Below are 25,579 nucleotides of genomic sequence, written 5' to 3'. Positions count from 1 at the left end.
CTGAAAGGAAGAGCAGAGTAAATGGCACAAATTCCATTTTCACCTCTCCTTTTCAGAATCTCTTGAAGGAGTTCTGAAACCAACTTCTGCCCAATGGTCAGAAGCTTCAGTCAACCTTTCCTTCCTCACAGTGGCTGAACTATCCACACTGCTTGGAGGGCAAGGCCTCTGGCTAGCTGCTCAGTTTGGCGTCTGAGTCTCGCACAGTGGCATGAACACACACCAGAGCTAACTGCTCCCCCAGCCCTGCTAACCTGGGGAGCAGGAGCAGGGCGGCCCTGGGGGAGGAGCACCACATGCAGTTTTGTGCTGCTCTGCCCAGCAGACCCTCGGGCCCAGAGAACAAGGACCAAAGTGGAAGATGGGACAGTGGAAGGTCTCTAGCTGCTGCTTCCTAGGAATCTGAGCAGAGTCTGGTCACCTTTCTGATAAAAGGATAGAAGGGCCCCAGCCCAGGGCTGTGTACTGAGTAAGGACCGCCAGGCTGCAGCCCCCTACACGTGTTAGAAGAACACTTCTGCCCATTTGCAGTACCCATTTCTCTCATCAAGAATCCCAGCTCCTCAGTAAAATTTTCTCAAGAAAAAAGAACTCTGTGATGTTTAAGGAATGGAAAAGCCAATATTACTCTGGACTTTGTCTCTAAAGAACCAACACACTGATGGGGAAAACTAGTAAGTTCTACTCTTTGCATTCTGAAAGGCTTGCACTGCTGAGGACTGAACTAGGTAGTGATTTCAGACAAAACAGGACTCTGTCGAACCCTGCCCTCTGCTCTCAATGGGGGAGAGCAGCACATAGCCTCCAGGAGCATTATAAAGACAAGGTGGTGTTTATTCACTCAATGAGCATTTCTGAGGGGCCTTCCCTTGGGTACTGTGTTCAGCATGGGACATAAAGGTTCTCTCTCCACTGGAGGGGACTGCCACGTAAACAGACATGACATGGAGTCCTGAGTGCTAGAAAACCTTAGTCTTATAAAGCTTTAGTCTTCACAGACACAGAAGACCCATGGTTTCTCTTCTCAGAAGCTTGTAATTTCATTAGGCCTGAATTCTGGAGATGTCTGTGACAATGATAGTCAGTCATATGATCAAAGTGAAATTTTTAAAACTGTAGATGGAGTGTGGGAGATCTAAAAATTGGAGAATAAATTTTAGTGAAACATGAGGGAGTTGGAAGAAGGTGGACTTGTGTGTGCAAAGCTGACACAACTTGCACAGTGCTTTGAGGGAAGAATATGTTGCTGCCACTGTGGCCCTCAGCATTACCAACTTCCTTTCTTCCACCAAGTCTCAGGTAGGGTGGTTGGAGGGCCACAGCGGCACCAACACATTCTCCCCTCATAGCACTGTGGAAGTCGGTCACAACCGAACAGATGTTCCTTGGTGACTTCTAGTGCAGGACGATTTAAAGGGGGTGGAAGCCCACCACCTGCAATTCAGGAAACAAGACTGTTTTTCCTTCTTGATAACTTTATGCAGGAAATCAGCAAATTAGAATAAAGTACGTAAGGCTGGTACAGTTTTACTCAAAAGGTCAATTCCAGGTATGTACTGTCTTGAGGGCAGTTTCGTGTAGTTTTCACACCCTGTGCTTTAAACACAGAGTGTCTCAATCTATATTTATACTATCGCATGGTCATGATACACAACCAGAACCACAACACCCCAAATACTATGAGCTTCTCCAGGGCAGCAATATCCAGTAATGGTGGGTACACTATGCTAACCCAGGCAGACAAATATTTAGAGAATTTCTTTCTACAACAAGGGAGGGAGCAGGGTTTCTGATAATACCATTTGCCAACCAGGTGATCAGTTAATATAGAACTCCATTTGCTCAGCAGTGCAATTACTCAGAGCTTTACTGTACATGGACTGTTGCCAAATGCAAAATGAGATGCCTTGGTCAGTGTGTGAGGCAGATTTCAATTTCCCTAAATCAAACCTGAGTCATTCTATTACCCAGTTTGATAGACTTCTCCAGGGACCTAGATGGTAAAATATTAACAAGTCCTCTGAATGAAAACCCAACTTGCTTTTAGGGTCTGACTTTCACATGAAGTCTGTGTTCTCTTTTACTCTCCAGAGGGCTCATGGAAGATTTTCCTGGATTTGATCTCCCTTGAGAACATGCTTACCTGCCGGGCGTAGGCCATTTCGGTGCTGTCTAGGGAGCTTCGACCAGGGGGTCCTGCATCACTGATGTAACTTGGCTGTAGAGAAATATACATTCAGAATTGGTTCAAAACAGCATTCAATCATGTAAAGGAAAAAAAAAAATCATAAACATTTGTTTGTCTTTAACGGAGCTGTGAGGAGTCTGTTTCCTAGTCAGACTTCCTGAATGATTTTGGGGGTTTCAGTAGAAGACGACTCTCTTATCATGAACACATAAGGGAGCAGGCATGGGACCCAATGAACTCCATAACAGGAGGCTGACGAAACTGCAGGGATATCTCAATAACTGTTCCTATCTTTGTGACATTTGGTTTCAATCCCAAGCTCCCACTTCGCCTCACCTTCCTCATCCATGTCTTTACACCAGTAAGACTGTGGTGCATGTGGGTCTTCTGTTTCCATCAATACTAAACAGCTGAGGAAATGGGAGATTATAGGGTCACAATACTGAGGTTCAGATGTTTCCTAGAGTCCACACTAAGGCAATAGCTACTGATGAACTTTCTGCCTCTGAAGATACAAAGTCAGCCTAAGTTGAGTCATTTATTTATCTATTCATTCATTCAGTAAACATCTGTTAAGTGTCTGCCTGCCACACGCACAGCATGAACGCACCCATCCCTACAGGGATGACAGGAAGACAGCCCACAGAGACTGCCCACAAAGAGCTTACCATCTGATGGGGAGAGTCAGACACCAACACATGGGAAGGTTTATTAGTCTTTTTAGAGAAAGATTAAAGTTAATCTTTAGCTAAGTTTATTCCCTACTGTAAACAAAAATGGATCAAAAATAGATACGCTCCAATTAGGTACATTCTTAAACTTCCAAATTAGTTTGTAACTGTACTGCAGCAGAGATAAAATTCTTTAAGCTTCTCTCATAAAAGAAAAAAAAAAAAATCAATGCTCTATCCTCTAAAGTCTAAAACAAAGCAGTTTTAAAGTAGGTTTTGTGGGAGCAGATGGAAGATAGTACCAAAACCTCCCAGCACCTCCAAGGCTGGCAGAAGGTTACCAGTGTGAGCATGCGCTGGGGTAGGACAGGGAGGAAGGAGGGCCAGGAGGCAGAAAGGCGGGATGTAAAGCTTCAGCTTCTAGAACGGACACCTGGGTTCCAGGAGGACCACTCCACTCCCTGGTTTTGGGGTCCAGGGAAAAGCACATTCCTTTGGAGCCTCAGTTTCTCATCTGAGAAACCAACGAATGGGCTGTCCTAGACAATCTCGAGCAGTTCTCCCACCTCTGATTTTCTGCAGTCACTGGTATTAAAGGAGCTATAAATAGCTTACTGTTCAAAATACTGAATTTGGTCTCACTACAGTACAGCAAAAACCAGTATATTGGAAATTTAAGAATATAACTAACACCTAGTAGGACACACCTAATTTTGATCCATATTTATTTACAGTAGGGACGAAACTTAGCGAACAGTTAACTTTGCTCTTTCTAAAAAAAGACTAAGAAACTTGTCCATATGTTGGCCTCGAACTCTCCCTATCAGATGGTAAGCTGAGTAAATGCTGCCGCTTGGCTGACTCAATGAATATTTCACATCCCCACCTCTTACCTCTAGTCGCTGCCACTTCCCCCTCTGGGATATGGCATTTTAGATATAACATATCTAATAGTGCGTTGGTAAATGTTTAACAACTGGCTTGGGGAAGGGGACTTGATTTGTAGCATTTGCTGGTTTCTTTAGTGTAGATATTCCCATGATGGCAGAACTCAAGCTATTCCAAGTGATATCAACGGGATAGCAAATTTTCTGAAAATCTGACAATAGGTCCTCCTGAGCTCAACCCTACACACTACGCTTTCCAGCCTCCACTGCCCCTGGGAGTGGCCATGCACCACCCTGGCTCTAGCCAGTGAGACGGAAGCACCAGCCTGGCAGTACATTCAGGCAAAAAGCAGTACATTCTGCTTTTCCTGATAGAGGGGGATAAAGAGCCTGGCATGGTGTTTCAGCATTCTAACCTGAATGCAAACAGCATGCCTAGAGCAGCAGCAATCATCTTGTGAGCCTGAAGGGGCTCTGCTAAAAAATGTTGGTGTACAGAGACAAAGGCGTGTCTCTGATGGCACCACAGAGCAAGTGAACTAAGGCCCACTCTTTCCACACCTGCAGACTTCTTAGGTGAGAAAAATAAACTCCTCTTCAAGCTACAGAAACTCAAGTTTTCAGTTATTCACAGCAGAAGGCCTTCCCATCTGCAATGACTGAAAACCATCAGGTTACAGTGACAATAGCCACACCTTCTGAGCAACTCCTATACACCAAGCAGAGTCTTAATCCTCGTGTATTAACTCTACAACCCCATGAGAGACATACTTTTATTATGTCAGTTTTACAGAGAAAGATACCAAAGGGCACAGAAAGCAACTTGCCCTAGGACACTCCAGTAAGAAGTAGCAGAGCCATGGTTTGCATCCACAGTCTGGGGCCACGCTGCCTGCCAGGGCAGCCTGGGGCAGCTGTCCAAGGATGGCCACTGGAGAACAAGTCAGCAGTGGTTTAGAAAGCCTGGCTCCACTGCTCACTAGCTAGGTGATCTTGACTGAGTACACTGATTCTTTGGGGCCTGGGCTTCTTTAGCTATAGCAATGATACAGGGGCAGCAATGATATTTACCTTGTAGATGAAAAGATTAAATGGGAAGAAAATATTCCCCACTTCACAAGGAGTAAGTAGGAACAAGTAGAAAGAACTCACTGTCCAGTATCTGACCAGTAAACGCTAACTGCTATCACATTAAATAAAAAATAAACCACAAGGAACATGGGAATAAACCCAACGCTAAACAATGGATAGATATGGACACTACAGAAACATAACCTACAATATTTTACTTTCTGCTGGCTGGAGATTCTCATCTCATTTTTCTACAAGGAGCATGCGTTCCTTGTATGAACAGAATTCCCACTAGCTCATTTTCTACTTCTGAGTGTTCCCAGTAACACTGTGACAAAGACTGTTCTATAACACAGTTATCTTTCTGGAACAGAACTAACTCTCTGAAAGCTGGTAATCCCCAAGTCTTTGAAAAAACAGAGCACTAAGGTTGTTAATTCCAGTAACCTAACTGGGGGGAATAAACAGGGATGAAAGGGAGAAACGGCACGAAATACTTCTGCAAGAATACAACTGTTTCAGCTAAATATACATAAACAGCCTTGAGAAATATTTTCCGGTACTACTAGAAACCTAATTCTAAAAATTATCCACTTAAAAAAGTAGTTGGTTTTTAGCTTGCAAATTTCCATTTAAATGAATTTCGTTTAATACGCTTGTTTTCAAACATAGCTTTCCTTCATTTGCCCTTGACGGAGCCTCTATTTCACCACACACAGAGTCAATTATCCACGAACAGGATGTGGGCACGCACGTGCCTGAGGAGAGGAACCAGCAAACATTCACAGGAATCTTAGAGCCAGGGGCTGCTGGAGGGCTGGGAAAAGTGGACGCCGGTGTGCTGTGTGGCGAAACATTTCAAACTTTTCAGGTTTGCCTGACTGGATCACCGTGGGGATACCAGGAGCACAGAGTCAGAGACCAGGAAGTCGGGGAAGATGGGAGGGGGGCCAGGACGACAGCAAAGGGTTCACCTAGGAATCTGGAGACACTGTGGAGAAACCATCTCTGGGAGCACAGACATGAGAAGGGTTTTCTCAGCATACATGGTGTTCCCCAAAGAGTAATTTTCTTTTCTAAAATCAGACTTTAAACTTTATTTTGTATTGGGGTATAGCTGATTAACAATGCTGTGGTAGTTTCAGGTGAACAGTGAAGGGACTCAGCTATACATATACACGTATTCATTCTCCCCCAAAACCCCACTCCCACCCAGGTTGCCGCATAACATGGGGGCAGAGCTCCCTGTGCTGCAAAGTAGGCCTTTGTTGGTCATCCATTCTAAATAAAGCAGTATGTACATGTTGATCCCAAACTCCCTAACTATCTCTTCCCCCCACTATCCCTCCTCTGGCAACCATAAGTTGTTTTCTAAGACTCTGAGTCTGATTTGTAAATGAGTTCATTTGTATCATTTCTTTTTAGATTCCACATATAAGGGATGTCATATGATAAAAGAGCCATTTTCTAAGAGAGCATTCCAGAACTGGGAGGATATGGTTGGAGTGGCAGGGGGTAACTGTAAGCATTTATCAAGCAGCTAGTTTTATACATAACATATCCAAGGATGGGGCTCCCCTGGTGGCTCAGACGGTAAAGTGTCTGCCTGCAGTGCGGGAGACCCGGGTTTGATCCCTGGGTTGGGAAGATCCCCTGGAGAAGGAAATGGCAACCCACTCCAGTACTCTTGCCTGGAAAATTCCATGGACTGAGAGGCTCCTCAGAGCCTGGTAGGCTACAGTCCACGGTGTCGCAAAGAGTTGGACACGACTGAGTGACTTCACTTCACTATCCAGGGATAAATCAATCTCTTTTTCCAAGGAGGGAACATTCTAGATAGGAAAAAGGAATGTAACCAGCATTCACTTTTAGCAAAATAAGTACAGAGGAAAAAGAAAATGTGATGATACTATTGAAGGAAGAGAGTTTTTAATTTCCAAGTGGAAGGTTTTGGCTTTACATAAACAAAACAGAACCAAAGTAATTAACGTACAGTAGTTGGCTATACACTCTGTACATAGAAGCTCAGTACGACTAGGGAAAAAACACCAACTGGGGACCAGAAAACCCAGGTTCTAAATGTAACCCAACTGTGTGACTTTGGGTAATGACAGCAAACCTCTCTAGGGCATAGCTCTTCATGGATAAAATGGGAGGAATACTTGGGTCATTTATACAATGAAATTTATTACAGCCACTAAAATGACAGGCACCTACACATACTAACCAAGAAAAAGCTCCAAAATAAGTTAAAAAAACAAAACATAATGCTAAGCTGTAGCATCTATTATATAAAATCCTGCCATCTGTGGAAAAGATAAAAAACTGATTGTGTGTTTTGTCAGTCATGTCCGACTCTTTGCGACCCCATGGACCGTGACCCACCAGGCTCCTCTGTCCACGGGATTCTCTGGGCAAGAATACCAGAGTGGGTTGCCATTTCCTTCTCCAGGGGATCTTCCCCACCCAGGGATTGAACCAAGGTCTCTTGCATTGCAGGCGGATGCTTTACCATCTGAGCTACTAGGGAAGGCCAAATAAATTGACTGGATGGACATATATGTATAAATGTGCACATAAAGACGTAAGAGGGAACTGAAAGGACAGGATGTCAGAGGCTATGTTTGGGTCTGGGGTGGAGGACAGCGGCTGAATTTTTAAAGCGCGTTCAACCATTAGAACGCTGTGCAAGAAGCGTTCTAATCATATCATATCACGTGTGATATGGCTTGATATTAAAATGAGTTGGTTCTTTAAACTTCTTTTTGAAAGAGCAGTGCAGCACTTTCCATACTTGAAATTCTATTCAAATTCCAGTATGTGGAACAAAACCAGCCCTTTTGGAAACTACCAGGGAGCCATAAAATACAGCTTGGAATCATCTAGTCTGGGGTTTTTAAATTCAAACCTTGTCAGTCAATATTTTTGCTGTATTCCACCAAATCTAACCATCTGAGACATCATGTTTATGTACCACCAAGAAAGAAAAATGCTGACAGTTAAACTATACCATTGATTTAAGATATATCTTGATTTCAGAGATGCTAAAATATAGAAAAGATGTGTAGCTGGGAGCTGATGAAATATGGTATTAAGTCAGTTATCAAAATTAGAGACTACATTCAACATATACCGTTCACTATCTGTAATGATTAAGCTACAACAGCTTCTTTATCAAGGCTCCTGCTTGAGAAGCCGAGTCATTTCCCACATAATACAACGAAGCACTGACCACTGACTATGTTTAACACCAGCAGAGCCATGACACACTGAGGCTGGATAAAAACTGACTTTTAAATACTGTTTTAATGTTGGCCGAGGCATATCAAGGATTCTCAGCGCTGCTCCCTGCTGTCATGCAAGCAGCACAGACTGGGGGTGTTCTTCCCCACAGGCCAGACGGAAGGTCTGGGGCATGGGGGCTCTTAGCTGGGGGTCTCTTTCTTGCTTTAAAGCCTCTCATTTTGATTGAGACCAAAACTTGGAACATTATTAACAACCTTTCAATTCCTACTTCCTTTAAAAATTGTATCTTTTTTTCAATGATATCCTAAGGAAATTAATTTCCCAAATTGAATTTTTCTATTGAAGCATCATTTTCCTTATTAAAACTTGCCAGGAACAGATATTACAATGTGTTGCTGCTCTTCTGTTATCAGAAGGCTTGAGGGAAAAATGTTTCAGGAATCACCATATTCCTAGTTCATTTTTGTTTAAAAAATTAAAAAAAGCCTCAAGTCTCTCTTCATATTAAATTAGCCAAATTTGGACATTTTCCTTCAATGTAAGGTCAGCTCCAAATGACTAGAAGCCTCTTTCCTAGCTAATGACTCTCTAGATTCCAATAATCTTATTCTTCAAAATAAAGTACCCAGAAAAGAATGGTTTAGATGGCAAGTCATACTTTAATTATTTCCTCTACTTATTGGGGGCAGGAAAAGGGGAAGACAGAGGATGAGATGGCTGGATGGCATCACTGACTCGATGGACATGAGTCTGAATGAACTCCGGGAGTTGGTGATGGACAGGGAGACTGGCGTGCTTCAATTCATGGGGTCACAAAGAGTCGGACACAACTGAGCGACTGAACTGACATGATGAGATATTTTTCATTCCCAGAAACACTTCATAAATCAAGGGACAGTTAAAAAGGGACAGATCCATCTTAGAATAATAAAAATAAACTTAACAACGTGTGCATGGATGTGTGCTAAGTCGCTTCAGTCATGTCCGACTCTTGGCAACTCCATGGTCTGTGGTCCAACAGGCTCCTCTGTCCATGGGATTCTCCAGGCAAGAATACTGGAGTGGGTTGCCATGCCCTTCTCCAGGGGATCTTCCCAACCCAGGGACTGAACCCACGTCTCTTAGTCTCCTGCAGTGGCAGGTGGGTTCTTTACCACTAGTCCCACCTGGGTAGCTTACCAAATACCAACCACCACCATAAACACGCTGGGATGTGCTAAGCGTGCACTCTATGCCGGCTCTGGGCCAGGTACCTTACACATGTTCTATGTTCCTTTCAACCATTCTTTAAAAGAGGCCTTTTACAATGAGGATGAGAACAATGTGGTTCCCAGGAGAGGCCCGGGAACTCAGACCTGCTGAATTCCAAAGCCTGTCTCTGTGGTTTCCTACAGAGAGGGTAAAGAAAGTGCCTGCCCAAGTGGAGCTAATACCACCTTTCCATCTTCTGGAAGAAAATTATATGAGAAAAACACATGGTTTTTCCACACATCCACCAGAATGGTTGAACTGAAAAAGACAAAAAATACCAAGTATGGCAGAGATAAGGAACAAAGAATTCTCACAGTGCTGGTGGGAGGGGACCGTGAGACACCATTTTGGAAAACTGCTGGGCAGCATCTCCTGAGGCAGAACACACGTGTACCCCGTGCGCCAGCAACTGCCCTCTCACGTGTGCCCAACGGATGTGCAAATGTATATTCACCGGAAGACAGGTATAAGAATGCTCTCACTAGCACTCGTTATAAAAGCTAAGAACTGTAAACTATTCAAATGTGCATCCACATCAGAATGGGTAAGTACTGCAGTCATACTATCTGGCCATGAGAATGAATAGCCTTCAGCTACATGTAAAGATACACAGAATGTTAAGCAAAAGCAGCCAGACACAAGGGCGCATACAGCATGACTCCACTTACACAGAGTTTAAAAACAGGCAGAATTAATCCATGGCATTAGAAGCCAGGACAGTGTTTCTCTTGGTGGTTGTGGTGAGGGGGCGGGGATGCTAGGGGGATGGCAGTGTGGTCTCTTCACCTGGGTGTGTTTCATTTTTGGTAACTCACTGAGCTATATACTTAGAATGTGTGCATTTTTTTCTGTATGTATGTCATACTTCAGGGGAAAAGCTCAAAACAGCAACAAACAATAAAACCTATGAGGATTCCAGAAATGGCAATTCCCTGGATAACCTGAAGAGAGAACCATCTGCATTATTTGCCAGGTTTTTCAGTAAAGCTATCTACTCTGCTAGGTGTCACCATAGAGAAGAGCAGAAGTATCAATAAGAGGGAGTCCTCCCTTTCAAGAGCGAGGACTCGAGGTCAAGGAAGAAGTGTCTACTAAATAGACTAGTCTATTTTTAAGACAAGAGCAATCAAGAAAGAATATCTCATTAGCAGCTTATAATTACTTCCAAATCCCAATACAGACCACAACCTATTAACACAGTTTTAAAAAATGAAGTTTATAAAAACCATGAGCTGTTCTACTTCTCTACCTAGACTTATAAGAAATTGAGAAACATCAGGCTGCCCAAGGATTTTCTACATTAACTCTTTTTCTCCCCTCCAAGACTCTGCTCTTCTCTGAAGTCTTTGAGTCTAAGAAATGTGGAGTAAGGTCCTTAATGAGTAATCTCCTAAGATAAATGACTTTAGCATCTATTTATTTGGGGGCTAATTTAATAGAAAAACTTGGTTTTAAACCAGGAGCAAATCTGTAGACACAGGATGTGTAACGTTATCATGCAGGCATGACACTGACAAGCTACCCACCTTTGACCCAGACTTCAATAGAACGATGGTCCACATGTCAACAGTCCCCGGTCTCACCTAGCATAGCACAAGTCTCACTGAGCCTTAGGTGTCCAATCTCTTATGAGAAAAGAACATCAGCTAGTCAAAACAACTTTGGAGGAAGCACTGGTAATATTACTTGAAATGTCTAATGCTATAATTTTTACAAATTTTAATAATTTCTTGACATAAATTTTAACTTGCACATCCAAATTGTCTGAAACTACTTTTTGAGATTTTTTTTTTTAATGTGGACCATTTTTGAAGTCTTTTAGTGAATTTGTTACAGTACTGCTTTTTTTATTTAATGGCTTTTTTGGCCTTGAAACACATGGAATCTTAGCTCTGGAACCAGGGATTGAACCAGCACCCCTTTCATTGAAAGGCGAAATCTTAGCTACTGAACCACCACGGAAGTGCCCTGAAATTACTTAACTTTTAAACAATAGTCAAGGATAGTCATTATGGGAGAGGGGCTTTACATTATCATTAATCTTCCCAATAATCCCATTTTACTAATGAAGACACTAAATGTCTGCGGGGTTAAATAACTTGAATATTTAAGTAATAACTTGGATGCCATATCAGAACTAGTCAGTGGTGAAGCTAGGGTTAGAACCCCAAAGTCATTCTCTCCCCATCATTAGTGTGGTGAATGTATGGTCACAGTTCCCACTGGCCAAGGGTAGATATCACTAATCAAGCAAGACATACTTTCCTGCTGATCCCAAGATGCAGCCTCAAAATCCCTCTCAGGAAAGATGGCCAGGATAAGTAAGAGATAAACCCTATGTAACATACCCACTCTAAAATCACACATCCCTAATACTCTGGTTAGCATAAAGTTAGCTAAGGCCAAATGACTTATTCACCAAATATTTTTGGAGCATAGAATATGTTCCAGGCACTCATCTAGGCACTGGTGATATGAGTAAGTACAGTAAATAAAAATCCTTACCTTCCTGGAGCTTAAATTCTTCTGGGAGAAACAGACAATAAGCAATATAAAGACATCATACACACACAGTGATTTTAAGTGGTTTAAAGTGAGGAAGTGCTAAAAAGAAAAATATAGCAAGAAAAGGGGATATAGGGAGGGTTGAATGGGGAGAGCTTGGTTCGGATTTCAGATGTAAAGGTCCTGGAAGGCCTCACCGAGATGGCACTGGGTAATATTTGAAGGAAGTAAGGAGGACAGGCATGCAATGATTTGGGGGAAGAGCCTTTTAGACACAAGCAACAGGAAGCCCAGATGATCTAAGGCAGAAGCAGCAAGAGCAATGGGGAGAGCAGAATAACGTGAGCTGGGAGAGGCAGCAAGACCAGGTCAGAGAAGGACTGGGAAGTCAGGGCGAAGACTCTGGCTTTCACTCCAAACGAGACGAGTGTCACTGGAGGACCCTGAGAAGAGGTCTGACGTGATCTAGTCTGTGTTTAACAGCATCGCTCTGGCTATTGAGAAGACTGCACAAGGGCAGAAGCAGGGAGACCAGTGTGGTTGACAGACTCTAAGATGGCTCCCAATAATCCCCACGTCCTGGGATCCAAGCTCTCGTTTAATCCTCTCTCCTTGAGTGTAGGCTGAATTTAGTAATTTACTTTGATCAGAGAGGTGACAGAGCATAACCTTCAAGATTAAGTCACGGAAAGACTGTAGTTTCTGTCTCAGGGGCCCTTGAACTCTCTCTTGGATCCTTCCCTTTTGCCCCAGGAGAGGCACACTACCATGCTCTGAGCAGCATAAAAGAGCCCCACACAGCGAGGCGCTCACGCCCCTAGCCAAGAGCCAGAGAGGGCCTGGGGATTGTCAGGAAGCACATGAGCAAGCCTGGGCCTGGATCCTCTTCAAGCTGAGCCCTGCGAGGAGTGTAGCCTTAGCCAGTGTCCTGACCACCAGGGTCAGGACATCCCAAACCAGAAACACTCAGCTAATCTAAGCACTTGTTTTCAGCTACTATGGTTTGGAGTGATTGATTACACAGCAACAGATAATGGAAAAACCAGTTAGCAGATCAGTCCAATAATCTGAACAAGAGATACTGGTTGACTTGGCCCCAAATGCTAACAGCAGAGGTGGTAAGAAGTGGTTGGGGAGGGGGATTTGGGATGGGAGGGGGGACATATGTATACCTGTGGCAGATTCATGTTAATGTATGGCAAAAACCTCCACAATATTGTAAAGTAATCAGCTTCCAATTAAAATAAATAAAGTTTTTAAAAAAGTGGTTGAATTCTGGGTATATTCTGAGAGGAGGGTTAAGTGGATTTGTCAGCATGTCTGAGAGTCTAGGTAAGAGGAGGGTAGGATAAAAATGAATCTGAGGTGTACGATCTCAGCAAGTGAAAAACTGGAACTGCCTTTTATAAAGACGATAAACTCTGTGAGAAAAGTGGGGAGGGAGTTGTAGGCAGTTGCTACCATGACTCAATTTTAAACATGTTAAGCTTGATGGCTCTGAGACACCTGAGTAGCCAAGATGGCCACCAGAACAAATGAGTCTGGGAGGATTCAGGGCGGTGATGTGAATCTGAGTCTTCAAGTACATAGAAGGTATTTAATACATGAGCCCAGAAGAGATCAACAGGGCAGTGATTAATGAAGAATCAGGAACAGGTCAAGGACAGAGCCCTGGGACAGGAGTTTGAGGACAATTCAGCACAAGAGGTTGAGCAGAAGCAGCCAGCCATGCTGGAGGAATCCAGGCAAATGTGGGCGTCTACAGGCGATGAAGAAAGGGCTTCCAGAGGAAGACAGGGACCAGCTGTTCCAGGCCAGCCAGCGGTCAAGCAGATAAGCATTTTCTGACCTCACATTTTTAATAATGGTTTATTTTCTGGACTCAACTCACCTCGCTTTCTTGAGTAAAGTCAAGGGCATCTTCTCCTGATGCCAGCAGGGTGTGAAGAATTCGCTGCTTCACTTGTTCCCACTCGACCAGCATTGACTCTCGATGGTACTCCTCAGCCATACCAAAGGTCTGGGGGAGAGAAGAAGAGAGAGAGGACCCGAGTGAGAAAACAAAGAACAGAGTTTCCCTTAACGTGCAACAGAAATTCAAAACCCTCTAGATCTGCCATCTTTCCATAATCAGAGAAAAGGCAAGCTATTTCAAATTATCCTTAAAGAACTGAGAGCTGTTTGCAAACATGCCCTATTTCATCAAGTCTAACACATGAAAAGCAGCTTGTTAATTGTGGTAAAATGTACTTAACCATAAAGCTTACCATTTTAACCACTTAACTATGCAGTTCAATGGCATTAAGTTCATTCACATGGCTGTGCAAACATCACCACCATGTATCTCCAGAATGCTCCTCATTGTGCAAAAATGAAATTCTGCACCCATTAAACAATACCTCCATTCCCACCGTTCCCCAGACACAGGCAACCGCCATTCTACTTCTGTCTCTAGGATTCTGACACATCTAGGCACTCACAGAAGTGCAATCATACAGTATTTGTCTTTTGTGTCTGGCTATTTCACTTAGCATCACGCCCTCAGGTTCATCTATGCTGTAGCACATGCAGTCTCCTTCCGTGTTAAGGCTGAATAATGCTCCACTGTACACATACACATTTTGTTCATCCACGCCTCTATCCATGGACACATGAGTTGCTTTCAACTTTTGGTTAATATGAATCATGCTTTTGTGAAACTGGGTATACAAATCTCTCTTCAAGTTCCTGCTTTCAATTCTTTGGAATACTTGTCCAGAAATGAAATTGCTGGATCACATGGTCATCCTATGTTTAATTTTTTGAGCAACTGTACAATGTTTTCAATGAGGCTATACTTTTTCATTCCTACCAACAGTGCACAATAGTTCCAATTTCTCTACATCCTCTCCAATATCACTCTCTGGGGTTTTTGACTGTAGCCATGCTAATGGGTGTGAGGCGCTAACTCCTGGTTTTGATCTGCATTTCCTTTAATGAATAGTAATGCTTAATTTTTTTCTTATGTGCTTATTAAGATAAGTATCTTCTTAAAACCTTAACCCTCTGAAATCAGGCTACATATTACAATTGATAGCATGTCAAAAGTTTAAACTGAAGTACTGTTTTTTAAAGTACTTTTTCTGTGCAGTACATAAAATAATGATGGATTGTAAGTCAATGGTATCTTAAGATTTAATGAGCCTCTAAGATGAGACAGAAACAAAAGATTTTCCCAGTGTCTTATTTTTTTTTAAAGACACAGTAATATTTTCACGGGAGGAAGCAAATCAGTTAAACACACACACACAAAATCTAGAGCCGTCTACAATTAAGTTTCCTATCAGTCTACTCAGGCTTCCCTGGTGGCTCCGAGGTTAAAGCGTCTGCATCAGTCTACTCCAAGTCACTCCTGAAATCTCTGGCAAACCTCACTCCTATTTCCTAGTGATACTGCACGTTGCCAAAGCAAATGTACTCAGGAAAAAAAAAGAAGGAAAACAGAAAAGGAGGGAGGGAGAAAGGAAGGGAAAAACAAACAGCAACAACACCCTCCCCCCCCCGCCCCCTCAAAAAGAGACAAAAAAGCCTCTTGAAAACTAAAACAAAACCCTCTGAGGGGGAGATTAAAGCAACTTATAGAGACATACTGAATCACAACCATTCTTAGCCTATGATTCTTTAATTGGCAACCAGGTTTCCCATAAGCTTGAGCCTGCTTTTCAAAAAGCCATTTCATTTACAATCAGATTGGCATCCAGTTAGGCGGCACCGAAGGCATGAGTATTAGTAATGCCTGCTTTATTTCTGGCAACAAAGATAATTTATATACTGATAATATCCATATATGTGAGCTCTGGGAAACTCTAAGAAAAACTGTATACTCTTTTTACAAATGTGATGTTTGCGTATGGATCAATATTTATTAAAACATGAAAAGACAGCAGACAGCCACAAAAATGATTAGGAAGAGGGTTGGCACATCCTGCAAATTTGATTTGGTCCATCTATCAGTGTATTCCTAACAGGAACTCTGAAGACAGAAGAAGAAATGATCATCAAAAACTTTAAAAATAGACTTTCATTTGGTTGTCTTCTGAGAGTCAGGCAGAAAAGACCATTCCAGTTAGCCTGGATTGAAAAAAAAATACCTAGAGAAAAATTATTTTCTCTTGCTACATTAGGGACCTTAAACACGAAAGCTATGCTTTTTTTTTTTTTTGAAAGCTATGCTTTTTGAACAGAGAGAAGGATGTTGGACAGAAAGATGGGGGAAAGGGGAGGGGAAGGAGCTAGGGTACCTAGAAGCTACCCAGAAATGCTGCACGTGTTGAACCACATTTCTTCTAAACCTCTTCCTGTTTAGTGGTCAACCACCTCCTCAACCTTGCACCTGCTGGAGTAAGGGAAAACAGAGAGCTATGTGGCAGGTGGACCAGGGTGGGCTGGAATAGAGGTGGAGAGCTGGCATACCATACAGCTTTCCAAACCTGCAACAGGAAGTGAAGCAAGCAAAGCACTGACTAAGCTGTGGCACTGACCCAAGACACCAGGGCATCACGTGAGTTTTTTTTTAAGGGTAAGTCCTCCGGCTGGTGAAGAATGGCTAAGCAGTAAAGGCAACTGAAGAGAACACAATCCGTCTCAGAGACACTGTTGATGAGGATGGCACGGGCAGACTTCCGGCATCATGTAAGGGTCAGAGCCATAAGAGTGGGAATCAACCATCCCCTGTTAATCAAGCTGCCCACCTGTGTGCCAAGAACTGCTTCAGGAACACAGGAAGTACTCTGAAAATTGGCAGCTTTCTGGGCTCCAGTCCTCAGAGTATCTCTGAGAGGTACGCCAGGCTACTCATTTAGAAACAGCCCCACAACCTGAACAAACAGCACTGTCATTCCATTCATCATTAGTGTGATAAGGAGCTTCAAATAAAAATAAATGGCCCAACATTAAAATTCTCTTCTCTTGACCATGCCACCCCCAGCTTATCTTAATTACATTAGAGATAATGGAACATCCAATTTGTGGGCTAATCAGGGATGATCAGCAGCCCATCTGCCCTCTTCTAGCCTATTCCCTGTAGACTCACATCTGAACCACTGGATTAGGTGCAAAGAAGAATGTCAACTAGGAGAGCTAATCAGAGAGAATCAACAGAGCCAAGAACTAAGAGGAAGGAGGACAGGGAGGGTCTGAAGCGAGGTGAGAGACAAGAAGGAAAGAAACCCAAGGGAAGAGAAGAGGGATAACCTGGAAGGGTATGCAGAGATCTACAAATTAAAAGGAAAGACAAACCATAGAAAATGACAAAGCAGGGAGAAACTGTTATAAACTAGATTTGAATCTTTCAAGTTATGTGGGGAAATAGATCTCTTCAAACACGGTTAAGAAAGGCAGGCACGGAAAGAACTGGGCAACTGAATTAAGAACAGGTGGGGAGCACTCGAACCCCATTTTCATAAAGGGAAGAGGGCAATATGCTTTGACTTCACACCCGCTTATTACTGAGCTGTTGCTGGCTTTTAGAAACTCTACATATGTTCTGATAATGTTGTTCTGTTTTTGCTGGGATGCACCAAATGGGAAAAGATAGGACACATTTGTGGTTTTGTAGCTTGTTTTCTTGGCATTTCAGCAGGACATTGGCAAGTTATTCAAACGTGAAATTACCACCAAAATGCCAGGAAGCTGCTCACCTTTTGTTTGAAAATGATTCTTGCTCAGTGGCAGCCTCCAGGTGTCCAGACAGGTGAAAGGTCCCGCCTCAGGGCCGGCTCCCAACACCGGAACACCTCCCTCACAAACACATATGCCCACATTTTGCACTGTGGTATGTCACTTAAATGTTTTGGCTGGCTGCACATTTAGTCTCAGTATGGCACAACGTTCAGAGACTGCCAATTTCAGAAACACATTCCGCAGGGTAAAAGGATTAATAAGGCTCGGTGGCATTCGACAATCCTAATTTAATTTCATTGGTCCTGTACAGCAGGAGAAATCAATGTTGGTGAGTAACTCATTCCAAGTGTGAACAAAAAGGAAAAAAACCTTAAAAAATTTTTTTTTCAATTCTGGATCAAGTGAATCTCTCTATCTCTAGGAATAAGTACTATTGCCAACAATATAATTAATTAAATTTTAGGGAATTTTACTCTGATAATTAAACATACCAGTCATTCAAATAATGTCTCTGAAACATATTCTTATCAATTAGAGCTGGAAAGCCCCCGTGCTGCCCTGTCTCACTCACATCAGCCCTAATGAGACACTTCCACCTGTATGGAGTATTCAATAAAGCATACCAAGCAGCAATTTTTTTTTTACTCTCTTATTTTTGGAACCATATAAATAATACACAAATTTCACATGATCTATGGGCTACATAAGTAAACAGCAGAACAGAGGTCCCTTCACCCCTACTCGTCCTTGCAGATATAGTGACTGCTTTCAGACTAACGTGAAACCCCCAGCCTCCTTCCTGGGAAAAGTTGCATCTTTAGAACCAACTTCACATAATCACTAAGCTTCTTCTTCCTTCTTCCCCAAAAGACCCAGGGGCCTGAAAATCTCTTACTCCATAATGGAAGGTTTTGGAAAGGTTTTGATCTTTTCATCCTTGTCAAACAACTGAAGATAACCCACATGTTAGTAAAGTAAATGATCTTTGAGGATCTTGTGGGAATGCTTGTTGCAAAATATTGCTGCCCATGTCACAGCTGTTCTGGCTGACTTACGTACTATCCTCTAGAACATCAAGACGTTTTTGTTTGTTCAAAAGAGCTTGGAGAAATTGCTAATTTAAAACGTGTTGTAGAAAGTCAGATTTTATGACAAAAGGAAAATAAATTAGGGAAAATTATCAAGGATCATAACTGCTCTTCTGAATTGCTGGTTCAGTAGAAACCAAAATGCCATTTATACTATAACAGTGAGACCCAAGAATTGTCTTGTGCTCCCATTTCAAGATTAACTTAATGGTTAACTGCCCAGCCCAGTGTTTCAGATGCAGTCACTATATACACCAGAGTTACAAGCATAGCATTTTCCTCAAAAATGGTTACTGTAAAACTCCCCCTGGTGAACTACCAGGAGAGCTGGGCCTGGGACAGAGAATCCAGCTTCTAGAACCTGTACACCCCAGCACACATGCTGCTCTCACAACAGCATGCATCTATGCATTTCTTACCCTCTTCCGGGACTCTTCGATGGCAGACAGCAGGGCATTGTCCTTTTCATTCTTTAGGAAGCCCTGGGAAGGAGCAGAGAAATGATACAACTTAGGTCAAAATTAACAAAATTAACCTTTAAAGAATCAAAAGCACACTGCAGGAAGAAGAAGAAGAAGAAAAAAAAAACAACCATAGGGACATCTGTTGCCCTGCTTACCTTCACCCTCAACAAATGCCCTCAACTTGAAAATATTATACTACAGTTTTGGATATGCAGCCGGTCACAGTGCCTGTAACTGTTCTGGTCTACAATTTCTTCCTAATATTGAGAAAGCCATCAGCCATCCTTCTGTTTGGGTGTTTTTCACTTGTCACTGGCTGGGATACCTGCAAAACCATTTATTTACACACTTCTTCTGGGGTTATGCTACGTGTGCCCCCTATTTCAGGCCAGATGACATATACCATTTATTTAACACAGGTAGGGGGAAGGGGAACTGACCCACAAGGCTGGTTTTACATGCACAGGGTGAAATGTTTGTAAAATACAACTTCACAGTAACACAACAGACCTAGTTTCACATTGTGCTCCCCCGATTTACTACTTGCATGGGTGACTTGATTTTAGACAAGTCACCCAGATTCTCTAAGCTGTAGTTTACTCAGATGTAAAATGTAAATTAAAGGAGATAACGTAATCAAGTGCTTGGCCCAAGGCTCAAAACATGTAGCTCCAGCATTAGGACTGCTTAGATCCAGATCTGCTGGTAACATTACAGCGAGACGCCCAGGGTGACTTCTTTGCTGCTACCGTCTTCGTTGCTCAACCTGAGATGCTGGGGAGGAGAAGGGACAGCTGCAGAGTGGGCTTCCATGCCTATCTCTAGGCTAGTGCCTGGCCCTTCACAGAGGAGGGAAGCTCACGGCTGGGATGTGGGGGCCAAGGAGGAACAAGGAAGACAGTCCCTTAACTAACCACTGGAGATCAAAGCTTTAGTTGTGATGAAAGAACTGGCATCATCCTATACATTAGATCCGCCTGTACTATGGAATTCAAGGTACCTGCGCATCAAGAACACTGTGGGTGTATTTATATGTGTTCAAAATCATGTTTCTTCTTTTTTTCAGAATCAATCATGCTTTTACTTTTCTTATTTTGGGAACTCTTCGGGGAACTATAATACAAAACAGAATTAAGCTAAAAGTTTCATGCTAAATTTTAAAACATTATCTGATAGTTTTCTTGAAAACTTACTGTCATGATTGATTTACTGATCACTTATTTGTATTTCAACAATTGTAATGTTTCAGTATATTTTGTTCAAACAGTCCCAGATATAAGGCTACAATTCTTAAAACAAGACAAAAAAACCAAAACAGGGGTGGGGGCTAGATAAGACTGGAGACATATATTTAAATAAAATATGACTGATCTTTGTCCGATTCTCCACATCTGTCGTCACATCCCAACCCTGTGAGCACTGGGATGGACAACGGCCAGCAGCTCTGGGAGCAGTTCTCTTGTTGGCTTCTCCAGGGCAGGCAGTCCCGAGGCAGCACTCAGGCTGCTCCAAACACCTACACTGACATTTGGGGGAGGTGGTGGGGTGGAGAGGAAGCATCAGCCACCTGCCTACTAATATAACGGCCTCAATAAGCCAGAGCACGTAAACCTAGCCCCCCATGGGATCCATTCAGGAGAGGGCAGCTTGTCATCACATGCCTGTTTCTGACCATTGCAAGGGAGCCAGACATGAAATGATGGGAAGGATTTTAATGGACCTTGTTCATACCCTTCACAGCGAATAATTATATCAAGTAAACAAATCTTCTTCATGGTTCCCTTTTCCTGAGCCGGTCTTCAATGGCAACAGCCAAAGGCTTTAGTGTCACAGTTTATAAACAAAGCTACAGAACTATTATCTTCGACTGCTGTTCCTGAACAAAGGGCAGGCATAGTTGTGCTTTGTTGCGCTGTTTCATGCTGCTAATGGTCAGGGTGGTGGCGATAACCACTGCCTGACAGGCCTGGTTTCATTTTTCTCTTTTTGGTTGGGGTGGGAGGGGCTATGCCAACTGCCCCACCTCCTCTCTCGGCTTCTCTGCTCTTCCCAGTGACCAGCCATCTCTTTCTTTCAGCTGCATCCATGTCTGTCTATAACCCACATATACACAATTCAAACACAAATGCAAAGCATTAATCAGACATTTGTTTAAAAGAAACATAATGAAAAAAATAAAATAAATAAAAGCAACATAATATTCTGTAAGAAACAATTTCAAAATTTCTAAGAAATGAAATTTCAAAGTAGTGGTTAAGAAACAAAAAAGAAGGAAAAAAGGCATTGTTGGAGGGGGTGCAGATTACTCTCTTCTTATAATCCTACCTTCCAAAAATCTCACTAAATAAACTAAATGAAGCATTTGTGCATAAGAATCAAATTACAGACATCACCTACATATGAACAAAGGCCATGAGCTATGATGAACCTCAACAATAGAGGTTGTTGAGCCAAGTCTACAAAATACATGGATTTTGAATTTTAATTTTCCATCCTTTATTCACTCCTAAAATGAAATGTTAAAATATTTTAATATATTTTATTTTTTAAAACAATGTGTCAGTGACCTATCTTTTGAAAAGAATCTTAAACGTATTACCCAGTCAGAATAGTGCTGGGGTCTGTGCGCCCTCTAGTGGCAGTTAGATTCTTGTAAAGAACATATGTCTTAAGGAAAAATAACTAAAGATCCAATACTTTGGGCAAGAAAACACCTGCCTCAGTCCGAGTTTCCACGGGCCTCCTCTTCCACCTTCCTTTTCCATATGCGTGTTTTCTGCTCCCGTGAGGCACCTTTCAGAGATACATTTCTAAAGCTTATCAGAAAATGACTTTTCTACAGAGGTGAGCTGGGGCGTGAACAGTGTTTCTAGGAGACGCCTTCTCTCCACGGGCAGGGCTCCCTGCCACACTGGAGATTCCTGGTCAAAGAGAAGGCCCAACAGCTCAATTCCTACCTGGAGATGCCAGCTGTGTAACTGGAACCTTCAGAGATCCTCATCATTAATTTCCCCTTTTTTTGTCAACAAGTGCTTTTTTAATTGCTCATAGTCTCCAACCCTTCTACTGCTGACCCCCTCAATAAAGAACATTCCATAAACATCTGCAGGCCTGCTAAGAAAGATAACTAACTACCCGACTTCCCATCTATATATGCTCCTCTCTGCCAAAGTCCTGGAAACAGACACTTTTCTAACTGGCTCCTTGAATGGGTTTTGGTTTCAAGCTTTCTGTAACATATAATAGCTTCTATTCAGAAAGTAATTAAGGGCCAGACACTGCTCCAAGCAATTCAAAGACATTATTGCTAATCTTTTAACAATATGAAAGAATAGACATCCATTCTCCTCCCTCCCCTCCCAATCACATTTTACAGGTAACAGATTTCAGCATTCAACTAACACTGATAAGGGTTCCCAACCAAGAAGAGGCAGGGGAAGAATTCAAACACAGCTCAAACTCTCAAAAGACTCAAACTCTCAAAAGACTAACTGCTTCTGAAATACTGAGGGAATAGTAAACTTCTAAAATTTAGAAAATAAAAATAAAATTTCCTTTTATCTCTAAAAGCATGGAGTCCAGGAGGGGAGCAAAATATCCTTAGATTTGTTTCCTTAAATTATCAATTCCCCTTTATAGATGATGAAGTTAGAGGCTCAGAGAATACCAATTCTTATACCAGTACTAGTAAGAGCGAACACTTAGATGGATATGGTTATTAGTCTGTCGTAAGTGTGTGTTGCACACATTTGGTTCTAGTCTTCACTTTTAACCCAATGCTCAACTGACTCTCAACAGTACTTAACTGGATAATCCTATAAAGTATCAATATGTTCTTAATATAGGTTTAAAAGCTGAAAGGGCTTTTGAGATGGTTTCCAGAGCTTCCATCAACCCTAAAACATTATGGTTCCATATTAAGATAACCTGGTTCGTAGGGAGTCAAGTTCAGACTTGGAATCCAAATTTTCTGACCCCTTTTCTACCTTCTTCCACTCTACCATGCAAGTTAGGATGAGATAAACAGCTATTTCATGCTTGCATATTTACCCCTCCCCTTCCCGACCTCACACAGGTGAGGAATGAAACAATAAATGTCAAGTTTGGGGCATTTCTTTAGAATAGTGTTTTTCAAAACGTGCGTCAAAACTCATAATTGGGTCATGAAATTAACTAGCATTTTAAAAATGAAATAAAATGCAACAGAAATATAGGTATGGATAGATACTGTCTTGTGAAACTTTCAATTATATATTCTTATTTGTATGTAGAAGTGGGTCATAGTGTTACATGTATTTCTTACTACGGATCACAGACAAATAAAAGATGGAGAAATCACTGTTCTAGACTGTCCACTGTATAGTGTCTCAAAATACTACTTTTATTGCTGTGGAACAATAAACACTGTACATGTGCACAAGTAATATCTCCAGCCACCTGTTCCATCTTTAACAGAGGAAGTGGGCTGCCTTGCAACATATACCGGCTGAGAACAATCTAGAATGCAGCTACAGGGTAAGCCAAGTCTCCTATTAAAAGTGTAGTCACATTTCAGGGACCTGCTAGGCCAAACTGGCTTTTAAATGGCTCAGGTTGAAAAAGACAAGCATGAAAAACTGCCTTATTTTAATCACCATGCAGACTCTGGGTTTCAGAAAATAAATGATTATAGAAAAAGCAAGTGGGCAAAGGATGTTTGTTTTTGTCAAATGGCCAAACTCTTCATTTATTTGCTTTCCAAAAGTAAAACTGTAAGAAATAAGGGTCTCTGTGAGAAAAATGTTAGTATCCCCTTTAGCTAGGGAAGTGTGACAGCAAAAAAAGAGCTTGCATCGATTCTTTCACAGTCCTTTGCTTCCCACCAACAAGTAAGTGGTTTGTCGAAGAGTTACGTAAACGGTTTGAAGTAAAGAACACATAGGTTTCCTGATCATTAAAAAATAAAAACAAAAAAGAAAATAATGAGTCTAAGTTGGCCCCACAAAACAAAAGCCACAGTTTACATGGTGCTCAAAACATGAAAGACCACTCTAGGTCTCTTTCCCTTCAACAGACCAACTGGCAGTCTACCCTGTCAAAATCGCAAGTGAGGCAGCCACAGCAGGCCTGACTTTCTGTCAGAAGGTATCTGACACGAGAGAAAAACACACAGTGAGTGCTATAAAAAATCTCTCTTCTCTCATGGAATACATACAAATTTAAAGGAAGTCAATAACCAACATTCCAAATCCAAATAATAGTAACACAGTTAAGCAGTGACCATACTTAATGGTCACTGTGGTTGGAAAAAAACATTGCCAAGACACAAGCAAGAGCTAGGAAGGCAATGAAGAAGGAAAGAAAAATAAGCAGGGCAAAAAATAAACTTAAGAAACAGAATAATCAAGAGGGTCTATTCCAAGATGAAACAAGAATTTCAATAAGCACTACAAGTATTCCTTAGAACTTTGGATAGTGAAATGGAAACGTGTCCACTTTCTGTCAAGACAGGAATACGAGCTGTACCCATTATTTTGCTTCAGCTCATTCTGAATAAAATATCACTCCCTTAACCTCTCCCTAACCTTCTTGCCAATTTCTGAATGAATGATCTTTTCTGAAGTCTTCTCTTGTAAAATTTTTACAAAGGCAAAACTGCTACTTAAGGAGAAAGTGAGGAAGGACAAAGCAAGATACTGTTTTCAGACAAGCAGCAGAAACCCTGCCAGCACTCTGCTGCTGGGCTTATCAGATGGTGTGGACACGCTTTTCATTAGCTCCCTTTGTGGTGCCTACAGAGAACGCCTCAAGGAATTTTTCAGGTGCAAAGAGATATTCACTACTGATAAACTCCAAAAGACGAACAGAGAAATTTGAAATGGGGGGCATTTTTCAAAATTTGGGGAACTTTCATTTGGTTTTATAGCATGGTTGGTTATTTTAGTATATCAATATTTAATGCATTAAAACAAGAAGATATAAAGGCCCACGAGAGACCAAACTCCTTTTGTAAGAAATACAGACTAAAGAGCAAATCCAAGCTTTATTCACCAACTCAGATATTTACAGTAGGTTTCACCGCTTGTTTTCTACAAAAAATTTAATATTTTAAATTGTTCACAGATTGTATTAAATATATATTTTCAGATCACATTAAAAACAAATATATATATATATTTGTTTTTCCAAGAACTAGCCCTGCAGAAAGCAGTGCTAAGATCTGACACTGTCAACTGTAATACATTTTTAATGCTCTTGTATGATTTCTCAACGTGCATTTATGCAAAAGCCTAGTCACCCTCATTCAGCAGGTAGCAGCAGATGCTGCAAGAGTGGCGCTGGTGTTTCGTCCCCCCATTTGCCAGATCAGCAGACCCACTGGCCCACAGGCAGCTCTGCAGCCACAGGTGGCAGACCTTGGGGCTGTGTGAGCACCAGGCCATCTGTCACTCTTTAGGCTGCAGGGTCCCATTTCGTACATGGTTTCTGCTGCTGGGTTAAACAAAGGGTCACACAACTATGTGATGGATTTGGGTCCATGAAGGCGAAGCAAATCACTTGCTCCCAT

At 42.0% G+C, this 25,579-nt stretch overlaps 1 protein-coding gene across 4 annotated transcripts in view; it reads right to left on the bottom strand.

Moving 5' to 3' along the window:
- NUP93 (nucleoporin 93) overlaps positions 1-25,579 on the bottom strand; it is a 103,237-nt gene that overhangs the window by 17,965 nt on the left and 59,693 nt on the right. For all 4 annotated transcript variants that reach the window (XM_060397949.1, XM_004015009.5, XM_060397950.1 and 1 more), the window contains 3 exons: positions 18,988-19,050; positions 13,711-13,839; positions 2,144-2,218 (listed from right to left, as the gene is read on the bottom strand). In XM_060397949.1, the coding sequence (XP_060253932.1) occupies positions 2,144-2,218; positions 13,711-13,839; positions 18,988-19,050 (267 nt within the window). The remainder of the gene's footprint in view (positions 1-2,143; positions 2,219-13,710; positions 13,840-18,987; positions 19,051-25,579) is intronic.

The sequence above is a fragment of the Ovis aries genome, chromosome 14 (genome assembly GCF_016772045.2).
Source record: "Ovis aries strain OAR_USU_Benz2616 breed Rambouillet chromosome 14, ARS-UI_Ramb_v3.0, whole genome shotgun sequence".
Classification (NCBI taxonomy): Eukaryota; Metazoa; Chordata; class Mammalia; order Artiodactyla; family Bovidae; genus Ovis; species Ovis aries.
The sequence above is the reverse complement of the archived record's forward strand: the minus strand, read 5'-3'. Positions and strand labels throughout refer to the sequence as shown.